Below are 15614 nucleotides of genomic sequence, written 5' to 3'. Positions count from 1 at the left end.
ACCTAAGAAAGCACCTAACGTCAAACTGGGTCACTGCCAATAAAAACATTTGACCTTGCTTATTATGGTGGTAACAAACAAATCTCTCCATTTTAAATACCCATTTTCTCTTTTATAATAAGTAATTCATCTATAATGTGAAACTTTGAGACCTTAAAAATACAATGGTCTCAAAAACATTTTACTAAATGATTTTAATTTCCAGATGATTCTTGCCTTAATTAGTAATTATGCTGCAGAATACTGAATGTTAACTTTGATTCTATATTAGCTGACATTCTTCCAAGAGACTAACCACATAACAACAAGCATACCGAGATTGGTTCCTAAGTACTATTATCCACTAAAATCAAGCAGGGCTCGTGGAGAAAAATCTGTTCACATTCCTTGCAGAGACCACGATAATAGAGAAAAGATAATAGGGACTGTCTATACATGAGCACAAAAATTTACAAAAATGTTTACATCTTTTTTTTTTAAGATTTTATTTATTTATTCATGAGAGACACAGAGACAGAGACAGAGAGGCAGAGACACTGGCAGAGGGAGAAGCAGGCTCCATGCAGGGAGCCCGATGCAGGACTCGATCCCGAGACTCCAGGATCACACCCTGAGCCGAAGGCAGACGCCCAACTGCTGAGCCACCTAGGCGTCCCTACATCTCTTAAATCTAAATAAAGAGAATGCAAGTATTCTTTGAACAATATTTTCAATTTTCTATAGGCATAATATTTTTTCAAAGTAAAAGTTGTTTGGGGGGGCAGTGGAGGAGAAATCCTGCAGCAATGTATAAATATATGAGTATAAAATATAATAAAATAAATACATAAATGAGTGTAGAAAGTATCATCATAATACTAAAAATAGAATATGTAACTTTAAAACACCAGGAAAAGGGGCAGCCCAGGTAGCTCAGCTGTTTAGCGCTGCCTTCAGCCCAGGGTGTGATCCTGGAAACCCGGGATCCAGTCCCACATCAGACTTCCTGCATGGAGCCTGCTTCTCCCTCTGCCTGTGTCTCTTCACACGCTTTCTCTCTCTCTCTCTGTCTCTCATGAATAAATAAAATCTTAAAAAAAAAATCATTGAATAATTATGACCCAATTGTGTTTAAAAAAAAAACACCAGGAAAAACTCCCTTTGACCAATGGAAAGCAAGGGGGTAGAGGGGAATAAAAGTAAAGTGTAATTAGAAGCCATTAGACGATAGTAGAACCAAGTCAGAAAATAACAATAATTACAATAAATGTAATGGACTAGACCCACCATTTAAGAGGTAAAAATACTAATATTCTATCAAAATACACACATGGTCTACAAGAAATAAAATTAAAACAAAATGAGTAAAAATAAAAGAATTATATCCCTATATCTAAGATAAATATGAATGAAAAGAAAGCCGAAGAGAATAATCTTAAGATTTGAAAAAAAAAAAGTATTTAAGAAAAAAATAATTATGGTTATAAAAAGAAAAATGAGAAGATATATGTATATAAAAATACAGCCTCAAAATATATCAAGCAATTATTGATAAACTACAAGCTGAAATACATTAATAATCACAACTAATGATTTTTTAATTGAAGCACAGTTTACACACAGTGCCTGGACAACTCTATACATTATGCTATGGTCACACGTGTAGCTGCCATCTGTCACAATACAATGCTATTACAATATCACTGACAAAATTTCCTATACAGCTAAAGATTTTAACACACCACTCAGAAAATGGTCAAGCTACACAAGGAAATATTTAAAATCTGAACAAAAAAACTAAGACCTATTAAATATGAAATACTTATAATACAGGGCACATTTAACAATTAATGTCATACAAACTATATTTTCAAAAGGTAATACAGTTAAGTTAGAAATCCATAAGAAAAGAATAGCTCAAAATATCCCCATTGATAACCCCTGTCTTAAAAAGGAAATAAAGGTGGGGTGCCTGGCTAGCTCAGTGAATGGAGCATGCAAGTCTTGATCTTAGAGTGTGAATTTGAGCCCCACATTGAGGACAGAGCATACATTAAAAAAAAAAAATGTGGAATAAGTATTGTAGTATGTAGTCTTTTGATCTGACTTATTTTAACTTAGCATAATGCATTTATCTGAGACACATTCATGCAAAAGTTAGTCTCTTACTTTTTATTGCTAAATAATATTCCATTGTAAATATGTATACCACACTTCTTTTTAATACATTTCTCTTAGATGAAGAATAGCTGAGTTGTTTCAATATTTTGAAAATTACAAATAAAGTTTTTCTTTCCCTTTAGATTTGACAGTTGTTTATGTGGAGTAAATTTCATTCGAAACAATAAAGAATATTTCCATTTCTGAAGGTCATGACATATAAAGAAAAAAATATATATATGAGGTGTAAGAAATAAAAGTGTCATTTTTGGAAGATAGTTATTGGATAGAGAACCTAGAGAATCAACAAACTGTTACAACCAAAAAAAAAAAAAAAAAAAAAAGGCCAACAGCAAGACTGCTATACACGAGATCAAACTATAAACAATTCATAGGTATGCAATAACCCAACTAGAAAATAAAAAATACTTCAGCCACAAAAACTTTAAAATATCCAGCAATTAGCCAAAAGAATTAATAAAAACTAGCCAAAAATTCTTTTTTTTTTTTTTTTAAGATTTTATTTATTTATGAGAGACACAGAGAGAGAGAGAGGGAGAGAGAGACAGAGACACAGGCAGAGGGAGAAGCAGGCTCCATGCAGCCTGATGTGGGACTCAATCCCAGGTCTCCAGGATCACACCCTGGGCTGAAGGTGGCACTAAACCGCTAAGCCACAGAGGCTACCCCCACTAGCCAAAAATTCTTAAGATCTCTATAGGGAAAACTGAATAAATGGAGACACATTTCATGTATTTGGATGAGACAACCTCATCTCATAAAGATTTCATTACTCCCTCAATTAATCTATAAATGCAATGCATTCAAAGTAAGAGTTCTATTTGAATCTTTTAAGGAAAAAATAAACAACTGTTAATAGAATACCCAAATGCTAAAAGCAAATGATGCTCAAATTTTATATGATGGAATAAAGAACCATAAAAAAACTGAGTCAACCTTATAAAAGAAAATTAAAGAAGAAACTTGCTCTGCCATATAAAAAAGATACACAAAAGATGCCTGGGTGGCTCAGGTAACCGGTTAAGCATCGGCATTGGGCTCAGGTCACGGTGCCAGGGTACTGGGATCAAGCCCCGCATTGGGCTCCCTGCTCAGCAGGGAGCCTGCTTCACCCTCTGCCTACCTCTCACTCTGCCTGCTGTTCCCCTGCTTGTGTTCTCTCTGCCAAATAAATAAATAAAATCTTTTAAAAAAAAAAAGACACTAAAAACACAACTTTTTTTTTTTTTTAAATATGATAGTGGGACAAGAACACAGACCACTGGAATCTAAGAAATTTCAGAAAGATCCATATATGTATATGGCAACTTAATATATGATAAACGTAACATCACCAATCAGTGGAAAAATATGGATGATTTAAGAAGCACTGTGGAGAGGGGTACCTGGGTGGCTCTGTCACAGTTAAGTCTCCAACTCTTGATTTTAGCTTAGGTCATGATCTCAGGGTTGTGAGATCATCCCTGGTATGGAGCTCCACACTCAGCAAGGAGTCTTCTTCCTAGATTATCTCTCTCTCTGCCCCCACTCCCCTCTCTCTAAAATGAATAATCTTTTTAAAAATGCCTAAAAAAAAAAAAAGCATGTTCTTCAGAAAAGTGTTTCACTAGATGCAGAAAAATAAAACTGGATCTCTAACTATACTAAAAGGTGAGGCCTAAAGTGTAAATATGACCGCAATCTATAAAATTAACAGGAAGAATTTATAGAGTATCTTTGTGGACTAGGGGTTGGGAAGGAGTATTTAACTCTTAGAATACCTCAGGGTCCACTGAACCCAATTTTAACATTTGAGCTTCTTTTTCAAATAGTTCTACCTATTTGTAAAGATAGATATTTGGCAGAGGGGCTGAGGGGGTGGCAATGCCTGGATGGCTCAGTCAGTTAAGAGTCTGACTCTTGATTTCAGCTCAGATCAAGATCTCAGGATTGTGAGATAGAGCCCCATGGAGGGCTTGCGCTGGGTGTAGACCTGCTTAACATTCTCTCTCTCTCTCTCTCCCGCTTCCCCCCATTCATGCACTCTCTCTCTCTCTAAAAGAAGATTGGTATTTGGGGACTTTTATTCCTTCTTAGAGGAATGAAAAAAAAAGAATAAAACATTTTTAATAGAATAAAATCCATTCTATCTTATAATTAATCACCAGACATCCAATGGACCCTTTCACAAAATTTTTTTAAGATTTATTCATTCATTCATTCATTCATTCATGATAGACATAGAGACAGAGAGAGGCAGAGACACAGGCAGAGGGAGAAGCAGGCTGCCTGCAGGGAGCCCGACGTGGGACTCGATCCCGGGACTCCAGGATTGCACCCTGGGCCAAAGGCAGGCACTAAACCGCTGAGCCACCCAGGGATCCCCCTCTTTCACAAATTTAAAATGCATTATGGATCTTATTGATATTATTTTTCCTATATTTTATTATTAAATCATCCTAGGAATTACATAATCATTACTCACCATTGTTTACCAATTACTCCCAACTATGCTAAAATAAACAAAAACCGGTACAAAAAAAAAATAGAATAATGATAATACAGGCAGAATAATGGCCCCCTATGACACTCACATTTTAATACCCAGAACCTGTGAATGTTACCTTCCAAGGCAAAAAAGATTTTGCACACGTAAGGGAAGAAGGACTTTGAATTGGGAGAATTATACCAGATTATCCAGACAGGCATGAGCCCCATCTAATCACTGAGTACTTAAAGTGAAGAACCTTACCAGATTCTGGTCAGAAGAAGATGTGACTTCCAAAGAACAGTAAGAGAGATGCATCAATGTGGCTTTGAAGATGGCAGAAGGAGACTACCAGCCAAAAAATTCAAGCAGCCTCTTGAAGTTAGAAAAGGGAAGGAAAAGGTCTCTCCTGCAAAGCCTCTAAGAAATCCAGTTTTTGCATACAACTTGATTTTAACCCAATAGGACCAATGTCAGACTTCTGACGTTAAATATCCGACTCTTGGTTTCAGTTTGGGTCATGATCTCAGGGTGGTGAGATCAAGCTCTGCACTCAGCATGGAAATCTGCTTGGATTTCTCTCTGCCCCTCCCCTGACATGCTCTCTTTTTCTAAAATAAATGAATATATCTTTTAAAAAATCATAAAAGGATCTATTTGACCCATATAGTTCACAGTGATGACTATTTTTTTAAGATTATATTTATTTATTCACGAGAGACACAGAGAGAGGCAGAGACATAGACAGAGGGAGAAGCAGGCTCCCTGTGGGGAACCCAATGTGGGACTTGATCCCAGGACCCCAGGATCATGACCCGAGCCAAAGGCAGACACTCAACCACTGAGCCACCCAGGCACCCAACTATTTTTCTTAGTATACCAAGAGCTATTCAAAACTTCAGAGTTACAGACTATGAAGTAAAAAAACCCGGGGTTTGATTACAGCAAAATTGAAGTGTCCTCCAGAATGATCCTATACAATCAATAATGGATACCACGAACAAAGCTGAAAAAGAAAACAATCTTGATAGAAATATAGGCAATCACTGGAACAATTTACAAGAGACTCCCAAAAAGCTAACAAGGACATGAAGAAATGCTCAAAATAATATAAGTAGAAATATATATGTATATTATTTTATACCTGCTAGATTATCAAAAATGAGGAATCCAGATGATGCCAAGTGTTTCTGAGATGTGGGGATACATTAATGATCATGCATTCTGTTGAAAGTGCAGATGAGTCCTGTGTAAGTGTTCTGTATAGCAATCTTCTACTACTCATATACCCTATCACCGAGCAATTCTGCTCTGGCATATATAACCTAAATAAATGCTCAAAGAGGTCCATAAGAGAAAAAGTACATGAAATTCACTACAGTTTGAGGTAATGGGGAGTTGAAGACAATCTGAGGTCTATCATTTGAAGGCATAATAGATACACTAAAATTTTATGCAGCAGTTATACAAATAGGAACATATACAGATAGGAACAAGGGTGACAGAGGCAAGAAAGAGACAAAGGACAGGAAAAGTAAAAATTATATAATGGGAGAAGAGCACTTCAATTCACTAAACTCAGTTTTACCCTGAAACCTATTACGCTGTATTATACTGCCCCTACTAAAGTATGTTATGCTATATTAAAAATCGGGTTTATAAATACCGATTTTTTCCCCTATGTGTTATAAAAATTATAGTAATTAATAATTTATTAACCAATATGTGGGATTCTTTTAAAAAATATATTCTGGATCATTTAATACAAGGAAAAAGTGTCAAATAATTATAATTTTACTTACTTTTGCTCCAACACTGCAACTGCCTGTGCTCCCCGTACTCCCACTTGCAACTCCTGTAAATCTAGCTTCCAATAATTCTTGCCTTCTCGGATCCAGACTATGAAGCTCATCCATTGCACCTATTAAGAAAAACAACAACAACAAAAAAAAAGCATATATTCATATACAAACACAAAATACACAGATGTAGTTAGTTGTCAATATAAACTTAATGAATGCATTCCACAAACAGATGAGACTTTAAATTTTTTATCATGTCCTTCATTCATTTATCAAAACCAACAAAAAATTTCCAACATTTCTGACTGCAATCCACAGTAAGAAATGCACTATTTTCCACCCAATTCAGAGTATATTTTAAACTGGGAAAAAAATAAAAAATAAAAAATAAACTGGGAAAGACTGTTTTATAGCTGTCACATTCCAAAGATTTTTGGTACCTTTGATAGTTTTCAGTTTCTATCAGGTGTATGAAAAATATACATGTATCAAACAGATCATTGAGGTAACATCTATTATTAAACAATCACTGCAGAATTAAAGGGGAAAATTAGCATCCTCATGTAATTGCTACTATGCAGACTAAAGCACCACAAATTCTAGCCAAAATTCAATTAAACTCTTAAAATTTCTTTTATTTGTATCTGCCAATTCTCTACTGATAAAATCTTAAAAATGACATACATGAGTGGGTCTCAAAAGGAATAAGGAGAAATCCCAAATCACATGTGGACATTTTCAAACTAAACTAACTAGAACCCTTCTACATACTCTGACATTCCTCTATCTTAAAGGTTAACAGTTATCCCTATACATATTACCTTTTAAACTTGCTTTCATTACCTTTTATCTTTATCTGGACAGAGGACTGGATGGATAATGGCCATCCTTCCATGTTTACTTGCTTATATATTTACTTGAATATATCTTTTCTGCCCATTCCTCTTTCTTCCATCTCAAAGAGGTAACTATAAAAAACTGAAGCCTTCAATTTTTGCTTTTGATCCCATTTCTTCTTGATATCCAAGGGATCTTGCATTTGCATTTACAGATCTAAAGCTATAAAACTCTTAAAACATAGGGGAAAGCATCATGATCTTGGAAGGATTTGGCAAAGATTTCTTAGATATGAAACCAAAAGCATAGGCAACAAAAGAAAAAATAAGTTGTAATTCATCAAAATTAAAAACTTTTACACATCAAAGGACATTATCAAAAAAAGTCAAAAGGCAACTGACAGGATGGGAGAAAATTACCTGCAAATTGTATATCTCATGAAAATTGGTATTCAGAATACATAAAGAAATACAACTCAACAACAAAAAACTAAACAACACAATTTAAAAAATGGGCAAGGGGTGACACGTGAGTGGCTCAGTTAGTTGAGCATCCATCTGACTCCATTTCAGCTCAGGTCATGATCTCAGGGTGGTAGCATCAAATCCCACATGGGGCTCTTGTGCCCCATGTTGGGCTCTGCACTCAGCACAGAGTCTGCTTGAGAGTCTCTCTCCCTCTGCCCCCTCTCCCCCCTGCTCTCTCTCTAAAATAAAATAAATAAATCTTTTAAAATGGGAGAGGACATGAATAGACATCTCTCCAAAGAAGATATACAACTGGCCAATAAGTACATTAAAAGAGGCTCAATATCAATCAGTAGGGAAATGCAAATCAAAACCACAATGAGATAACTTCACACACCCATTAGGATGGCTACTATCATAAAACAGAAAGTGTTAGTAAGGATGTGGAGACATCTGAACCCTTATGCATGGCTAGTGGGAATATAAACTGGTGCGGCCACTGTGGTAAACACAGAATTACCATATGATCCAAAAATATCATCTGAGTATATACCCAACAGAAGTGAAAGCAAGGACTACAATAGGTCTTTTGCACATCATGTTCATACCATCAGTATTCACAATAGCCAAAAGTAGAAGCAACCTAACAGTCCATCAATGAATGAATGGATTAACACATTGGGGTATATGCATAAAATGGAATATTATTCAGCATTAAAAATGAAGGAAATTTTGACACAGGTCACAATACAGATGAAATTTGAAGATATGCTAAGTGAAATCATGTAAATATCTACATAATGAGAAAGATAGCTTCCTAGAAACTTTTTACTGACAAAATTCAAGATATAATAACTAATGAAAAAATGGAATTGGGAAATACACTTGAGTTTCCTATCATCATAATCTTCTGCAAATACTCAACCGATAATGTTGATCAGTTATGTACTTATCTTAGAAATGTCTTTTCTGATAGGTACTGTTAAATACTGATATCGACCCACAAGTACATGATTTTGAGTATATTCACTACTTAGAAGGCAGCTACAGAAGTCAGATTCTTCTTTTGTTACTTGTTTTCAATAAATCACTACACTGCAGATTAATCACTTCCAATAGAAGGTTCCTTAAGTGTAAAATTAAATGGATTTTGAGATATGGAAACTTTCCTTGCATCAATGTCTGAAAAATGTTGCTGGAACTGTAGTTTGATGATGGAAACTCATATGGAATGAAGATCTCACTTTGACAGTATAGGAGAAATATATAAAGCAGCTTTATGTTACTTGTGATTCAAATAGCTGCCACTGAAATGATTTTACTGCAACTTAATTTCACATGAAGCACTACTTTGCCTCAGAATTTTAGGTTAATTTAAAGAGTATTTCCAAATCTGCAGGAAAAGCTAATTTCCAAATCCAATCATTATTTGACAATAGGGGTTGAAGGCCATCCTGTTTCATTCAGAAAAATTTCAATCTCAGTCCTAAGGTCAAAAATTGTAAAAAATTTTACTACTAACCCAGTCAAGATATTCAGCTTCTGTGTCCAACAAAAATTCATGCAGCTGATGCTAGTTAAATCCATATGAGCAAATCAAGTGCACCACTGACAATATTGATTCAGTAACACATGATAAATTCAAATATTTTCTGCAAAGGACCTACTGATGAGTAACACAATAACCATAGTTTTGGACACCTCACATTTTTACAAGCTTTGTAAAGTTATCCAACTAAGCCTTTTTCTGTTCCACACAAATTTTTACGACCATCAGGTATAGAAAGAACATCATAGCAGATTCCACTTCAGATTGTACTTAAGTGTTTTCTCAACTTTGAAAATATTCTTGTAGTTGCTCTCCACAGACTGTTCATGGAGTCTAATTGTTCTGTCACTTCAAATTTGGCATTGACACCTTGAATCAACAACAACTGAATAGTATCAATAACATCTGTCAACTCAGCAAGAGCCAAGGAAAACCACTTGCCTTGTTTTTTAATGGACTATCGATGTTGCTTCAAATGTCCCCAATTCTTAAATCAACTGTTCTGGCCAAAAAATTTAGTCTAAAACGCCTTTATTTTTTCTGGACACATTTCTTTGCTGCCATCAAACAATTTAATTAACTCACCATCAGTAAATGGTTTTCCTTGCTTGGCTAACAAATGAGCCACTTGGAAACTTATTTTGGTGGCAGCCTCATTTTCAATTTTTATTTTTATGAAGAAATTATGCTGTGGTAAGATATTCCATTTTAAATTGACTGTTACTTTAAGAAAATAGAGTTGAGACTAGTATGGTGTATGCTTAATCTAATAATGTCAACATACATTCTCTAACAGCTACAGTGTCAATGCATAATAGAAAAAATGTTTTGCTCTCTAATTCAACAAAATAATACACACTCCACTGTGCCTTAAAAGCATGGCACTCAGAGTCCATTTTTCTTTTCTTGTTTTGACATGATAGATATGCACTGGTATAAAAAAATAAAATAAATATTGCAGGCTGGCAATACACATGGCACTCAAAACACTTTCAAGTTATAACAGCAGCACTGAAATTTGTAGCGCACCAAAAGCTGTATGAAGTGATAAGAATGCCATATAGGGTCTCTGTCACAACTACGCAGCTCTGCCATTATAATGCAAAAACAGCTTTGCTCCAATAAAACTTTACTTACAGGCAATAAAATTTGAATTTCACATATCATAAAGTATTATTCTTTCAGTTTTTTTAACCATACAAAAATAGGTAGTTTGCTGACTCCTATTGTAACAAGCACATTTCAAAGATTTTAATTTTTTATGCAATCAAACTATCATTTTGACACTTATCAGAAATGTGGTCCTTAATTATAAGAGGTGAGGTTTCCTGAAGAATACGTAATTTCACCATAATCCATTAAATTCTTTGTTATATAAATATTTATACTTTTGAAAAAGAAATTATAAAAGCTACTATAAAGACCATATTATCCTTAAAGAATACCCATCTCTAAATACAATCACCTGTCTCCTAATTATGGTATTATTCTTACTAAACTGCTCCATAAAATTTATGCTAAACCAAAATTTCACATAAAAAATATGAGATGTCACTACCCAAATAAGAGATCACATCCATTCCACAAAGAAAAATTTTAGGGAAACATAAATGAAGGCCACAATTTTACCCATTATAGAAATAGGTCACGTCCCCTTCTAATAAACATTTTATTTCTCTCTTACACACACACACACACACACACACACACACACTCACTCGATAGATTTTAATTATAAACTTAGCCTCCTAAGGTGACCAGTCTAAAAAAAGATGCATGTAAAAAAAATAAATAAAATAAAATAAAATAAGATGCATGTATTTAGACACAGGATTGGTTCTGGTTAGTCAGCATTACTTTATAGTTTTATCACCTTTTTATGACAAGGAATCTATCTTTTTTTTAAATTTTTTTTCTTTCTTTTTTTAAAGATTTTATTTATTTATTCATGAGAGACCGAGAGAGAAAGAGAGGCAGAGAAGCTGGCAGAGGGAGAAGCAGGCTCCATGCATAGAGCCGGATGTGGGACTCGATCCCTGGTCTCCAGGATCAGCCTCTGGGTTGAAGGTGATGCTAAACCACTGAGCCACTGGGGCTGCCCTCTATCTTTCATTATATCACTTTTTAATTACCTTAAGACTTCATCTTCCTTGGCAAATAGTCAAAACAAAATCATGATATCTAGAAAGCACGTTTTCAAAAGTTTAATTCCAGTTACCAAAGAATAAAGGAGTTTGTTCACTTAGACCCTTCTCATATAGTCATCTGCAAGTAAACCATTATCTTACATTTTTAAATTTAAAACTTTCTGAAGTCTGAAAATATTTTAATTAATTCCAGAATTTAATTGTTATTTTTTATATTTCATCTGATAAACTGATTTATACAGAAGAGTTAAGGTCTTTCTTCTACTAATATCTTTCACATTATGCTAGATAAGGCAAAGAACTCTGACTAAAAAAATACCATGATAAAATTAGAAATTATTTCAACGGGATAAAATATTCCATTTAAATCACTCCTTTTCATTAGTTCTTTAATGCCTTTCAAAGTATAGAAAACAAAAGGAATTTAAGATGACTACACTGTTCAACACTCCAGAATTACTTCTGACTCATCTTTAAACATCTATTTTAACATGGTTAATAGAATATATTTTCATATACAGTATTTTGTATCATATAGTGAACATAGTTATTATTTTTGAATACATTACATTCCAACATTTATTCCACAGCTTGATTTCCAATTTAAAACCAAATATCCTAATTTTTTGGTACTTAACATGTTAAATGAGCTATCACAAAAGTAGCCCAATTTCTTTCATAACCTTTTTCCCCCATGAATCTAACAAAAACATCTCTCACATTTTTTTCTAATGATATTAAATATTAGCATTTGGAAATTTAATCCATTTACAATTTAATTGTATATAGGTGTAATTTTTTCCAAAGGAAAATGTCATACAATTTCTCACAAATGTAACCTTTCCCACCAATTTGAAATACTTCTCTGGCCATCTATCATATTCCTACATAAATGTGGGTCTGTTTCACTGAACTATTTGAGTTATATACATCTATCCATCTACCCACACACATATATATATGTACTGTACATATATACATAACTATACTCTCTCACAGACACACCCCAAACATTTCATTTAGAATGACCAAAAAGAGTAAGCACAGAAAGCCAGATTCTAGTATATACATTCAGTTATATAAGCCCGTGGTAAAGAGAACACAGATCTGGATCCACTCCAAGTCAAAGTGGTGACCTGATCTTTAAGATACGTAGTCATTTTGGGGATGCCTGGATGCCTCAGTGGTTAAGCTTCTGCCTTTGGCTCAGGTCATGGTCCTGGGACTGAGTCCCCCATCAGGCTCCCTGCAGAGAGCCTGCTTCTCCCTCTGCCTCTGTCTCTCTCTGTCTCTCATGAATAAATAAAAACTTAAAAAAAGAAGGTACTCAGTCATTTTAAATGCTTTCGTTGTTACCCTTACAGCAAAATTTCAGACATACTGAAACCAAATTACTCATATAAAGAAATATAGCTTGCATCAGAGTAAAGCACAGAGTTCTGGTTTTTTGCTTCTCTACCCTACCCTGTCATGACCCTAGAGAATGAGTAATAATTTAATCTCAGTTTTATTCTTATAAATAAAAAATGTCTAACAGCTAATTTTTCTTTCATCAAAAACAAATATACACAAATAGACAAGCTGGGTAAGCATGGCCAAGTTCCTTAACCATGTTTCAGCCTCTTTATATATAAAATAGATAATAAAAGTATGTACCTTATAGTTGTTAGAGTAAAGTAAGGTATATGAAAAGTTTTAAACTAGACTTGTCATTTACTGAGTATTGAATAAATGTAACCACATATGTATGCTACAAGTGCTCAATAAAGATTGGCATATATTATAGACAGATAGACAGTATACGCTCCCTTTGTAGCTTTCTCCCTGTGGTTAGAATTTCCAGGTAGGTAAAATGGCATATACTTCAATGCCTAATTTTTTTCTGTTAATGTCAAAGTAATGTTACCAACTTCTATTTCTCTACCTTCTTCAGGCTTATAATAATTTGCTATTTTTAAAACCAATTTCTCTCTCATATACTCATATACACCTATATATACACATACAAATGTGTACAAACACACACATATATATTTTTTAATGATCTATTTCTCTATTTTAACATATAGTTCTCAGTCTTAAAGATAAGGAAATTGAGATAATGAGAGATTAAGTCATATTACCTGTTGTTAAAACTTATATTCACTCAACTAAGCACCCCTTATCCCAAAAGAGCAGTACAAGAGTGTGTGTGTGTGTGTGTGTGTGAGTGTGTATGAGAGAGAGAGAGACAGAGAGAGAGAGAGAGAGAGAGAGAATGAATAGACATGTGCTTATACATGTAAAAAGCAATGTTTTCTGAGAAAGTCCAAAATAGGAATTCAGTAAAACCTGACCTAGTTGCTACTTTCTTAAGTCAACTGGTATCCTATCCCTAATTATTTAACAATCTTTTTTAGTTTCATGCCTTTTCCCATTATAATACATGCTGTTTGAAATAAGTAATACAGAAATACAAAAATGAAAGTCCCAATGTTTCTCTGTATCCCAAAATCCCACACCCCTAGAGATAACCATTTTGATATACCTTCAAAAAAGGACAGTGATGATGTACTGCTCCACAGTACTCTTTTTTGGTCTATTCTTTCCCAATAGGGCAGGGTGAAAAAAAGGGCTACAGAATAGTTATTTCTCACAGTTCTTCTGCAGCAGGAAGTAAATCTCTGACCGGGAAGTTGCATGTACTCTACATAAGAAGTCCAAGTTGAGCATTACCTACCTTTTAAAACACTACCCGAAACAATGTAATATAATAAACAAAGATAAAATATTCTAGATTTTATATAGTGATTTCAACATAAGCATTATTTCACCAACATGATCTCTATCATATCTTCAACAAGATTCCTAAAATGGATTTCTGTGGACATTTATTGTAGCAAAATAGCTGTAGGGTTAAGAGTATGGGCTCTGCTGCCAGACTGAGTTCAAATCTCAGCTCTGTCCTCATCCATAAAATCCTAATAGTAACAGAGCATACACCATAGGATTCTTACGATTAAATGAGATGACACTTGTAAGCCCTTAGGAATATAGAGCCTCCATAATTTCTACTTACTAAGTCCTAGAAAAATAAGCAATCTCCCCAAAATTGCATGACAAGTAAGTAATGTGAGATGAGAAAGCAACAGACAACAGAGCATTCCAGTTTACTCACTTTCAATTTCACTAGCCTAAACCTTCAAATAAAGAAGAAACAAAGTTTTAAAACTTGTTTGCTTAGGGAACCCTATCTGCTCTAAATGCCCACACAGACATGTTTAACATAAATTATGCAGCTCAATGAAAATAAAAACAATCTTTACCGTCATTCCCAACTCTAAATTGCTTTACAACCCCAGAGAATCCCAAGTTTAGGTGCCAGATACATAAATGAGTGCATAAACCCATTAAGATCATAATATTCCTCTACAAAGACACATTTCCAAAGACTCAATCGCTCAAGATAAAAAAAAAAATTTAATTTTAGTAATATTTTCTAGTACCTTCAGCTTTAATAAAAATGCCAACCTATAACTATTTATTAGTTTGTTTATTTATTTATGGGGGGGTGGGGAGGAGGAGAGGGAGAGGGGGAGACAATCTCAAGCAGGCTCCATGCCCAGTGCAGAACCCAATACAGGGCTTGATCTCACAACCCTGAGATCATGACCTAAGCTGAAATCAGAGTTGGATGCTTAACCAATTGAGTCACCCAGGCACCCAACCAACCCGTAACATCAGATAAATATATAAGCTAAGTAAATCCATTTTAATGAAGAGTAAGAAATTATGATTTCTAACAGGTTGAACCATATGAAGCTATATTCAAACATTTCAAATATATAAAAAAGTCATATGGTTCAACCTATTTACTTGATGACCAGAATAGTCTAGAATATAACAAATCCTGCCATGTCCTTATAAATGATTATGACTACTTTACAGAAATTCAATATAGAATACAGAATTCAAAGAAATTGTGAGTGACAACATTCTCATACATTTTCTGTGTATTATCTCAAAGCTGCCAAAATGGTAGTGATAAATGCAAAGCCTTATTAAGTTTATACCTTATAAGGTTGGCCTTGAATCTTAATCAGTCTTCCAGCAAATCTGTACATTTAAAGAGTCTGATTTATAGCAAGTTTTATTTCAATTATAGTAATTTTCCAACTTAACTTATTTCCCAATGACAAGTTGTTT

The 15614-nt window shown here is 34.3% G+C and overlaps 1 protein-coding gene across 3 annotated transcripts in view; it reads right to left on the bottom strand.

Moving 5' to 3' along the window:
• TLK1 (tousled like kinase 1) overlaps positions 1-15614 on the bottom strand; it is a 147604-nt gene that overhangs the window by 97730 nt on the left and 34260 nt on the right. For all 3 annotated transcript variants that reach the window (XM_077883195.1, XM_077883197.1, XM_077883196.1), the window contains one exon: positions 6430-6548. In XM_077883195.1, the coding sequence (XP_077739321.1) occupies positions 6430-6548 (119 nt within the window). The remainder of the gene's footprint in view (positions 1-6429; positions 6549-15614) is intronic.

This window comes from Canis aureus, chromosome 34, assembly GCF_053574225.1.
Source record: "Canis aureus isolate CA01 chromosome 34, VMU_Caureus_v.1.0, whole genome shotgun sequence".
NCBI classification, from domain to species: Eukaryota; Metazoa; Chordata; class Mammalia; order Carnivora; family Canidae; genus Canis; species Canis aureus.
The sequence above is the reverse complement of the archived record's forward strand: the minus strand, read 5'-3'. Positions and strand labels throughout refer to the sequence as shown.